Source organism: Triticum aestivum, chromosome 4A (assembly GCF_018294505.1).
Source record: "Triticum aestivum cultivar Chinese Spring chromosome 4A, IWGSC CS RefSeq v2.1, whole genome shotgun sequence".
NCBI lineage: Eukaryota > Viridiplantae > Streptophyta > Magnoliopsida > Poales > Poaceae > Triticum > Triticum aestivum.
In genome coordinates this window covers 297,953,131-297,954,390 of record NC_057803.1, presented here as the reverse complement: position 1 = coordinate 297,954,390, position 1,260 = coordinate 297,953,131, and the positions used below count along the sequence as shown (strand labels likewise).

General features: G+C 70.7%; 1 protein-coding gene across 1 annotated transcript in view; it reads right to left on the bottom strand.

Moving 5' to 3' along the window:
- Positions 1 to 263: 263 nt before the first annotated feature.
- The window catches only part of LOC123083798 (vegetative cell wall protein gp1-like), a 1,776-nt gene continuing 779 nt past the window's right edge, over positions 264 to 1,260 (bottom strand). The window contains exon 2 of the mRNA XM_044505712.1: positions 264 to 1,253. Within this exon, the coding sequence (XP_044361647.1) occupies positions 264 to 1,253 (990 nt within the window). The remainder of the gene's footprint in view (positions 1,254 to 1,260) is intronic.

The window sequence follows — 1,260 nt, the reverse complement described above, 5'->3', positions numbered from 1 at the left end:
GCCGCAGAAGCCTGCACAGGCCGACCCTGCGCGGAATCCGGTCCGGGTAGCGACCCAGTAGTCTGGGACGGTGATTCCTGCTGGATGGCCACCGCGCGGCACTCGAACGCGCGGGCGTAATACATGGCCAACTGGAGATCCTGGGGTCCCCGAAGCTCCACGTCCATGCGGATATGGTCCGGTAGACCGCCCACAAATAACTCGGCGCGCTGAGTGGCGGAGACGCCCGGCGCGTGGCACGCCAGGGCCTGGAAGCGGTCGGCCTAGTCCTGCACCGTGGATGTGAAAGGTAAGCGGCCGAGGGCCGCCAGTCGGCTCCCGCAGATAGGAGGCCCGAACCGGAGGAGACAGAGCTCCCGGAAGCGCTCCCATGGTGGCATGCCGCCCTCGTCCTGCTCGAGGGCGTAGTACCAGGTCTGCGCTGCGCCTCGAAGATGATAGGACGCGAGCCAGGTGCGATCTGAAGCGAGCGTCCGCTGCCCTCGAAAGAACTGCTCGCACTGGTTGAGCCAGTTGAGGGGGTCCTCTGTGCCCTCGTAGGTGGCGATGTCCAGTTTGGCGAAGCGAGGGGGTGTCGGCCCGCCGTGCCCGGGGGCGGCCGTAGTTGCCGCCGGCGCGTATGCTGGGTCGGGAAGCGCCGGGGCGTAGTTCGCCGAGCTGGAGGGGTGATCAAACCGTAGGGAGGGCGTCGGGTGTTCCGGCGCCGTGGAGTAGACCGGCCCCGAAGACGAGTCCGTCGCCCAAGCGGGGATCGGCGATGGTGACGGTGGAAACTGCACCTGGTGCAGGGGCCGACCCGTAGCCCTAGGCGCGGGTGGTGGTACTGTCGATGGCGGCGGCGCCTGGTGGAGCTGCACTGGCGCCTGCGTCGTGGGGGCCGGCGGTGACGCCGAAAGAAGCTGCTGGGTCTGGCCCTGCTCCGAGGCGCCGGTGCCCAGGTTAGGGCTGGGCGGGGCCGGTGGAGGACCCTGCTCCGAGGCCGCTGGAAGGTAGGGCGCGACGGAGGACGGCGCGGCCGGCACGGTCCAGGTGGGCCACTGCGGCCCCGTGGTGGCGAGAAGTGGCGGGGCTGCCGGCGCGATCTGCGGCGGCCACTGCGCCCAAGGCGGCCGTGCGGCCGCTGGGGCGGGGAGCGCCGGGTAGCCTCCGGTGACGGCCCCCGGTGCCGTGTACCACGGAAGCGCCTGCTGACCCGCGGCCATGGCTGGATGGAGTCCGGTGATGGCCCCCGATGCCGAGTACCACGGAAGCGCCTGCTGA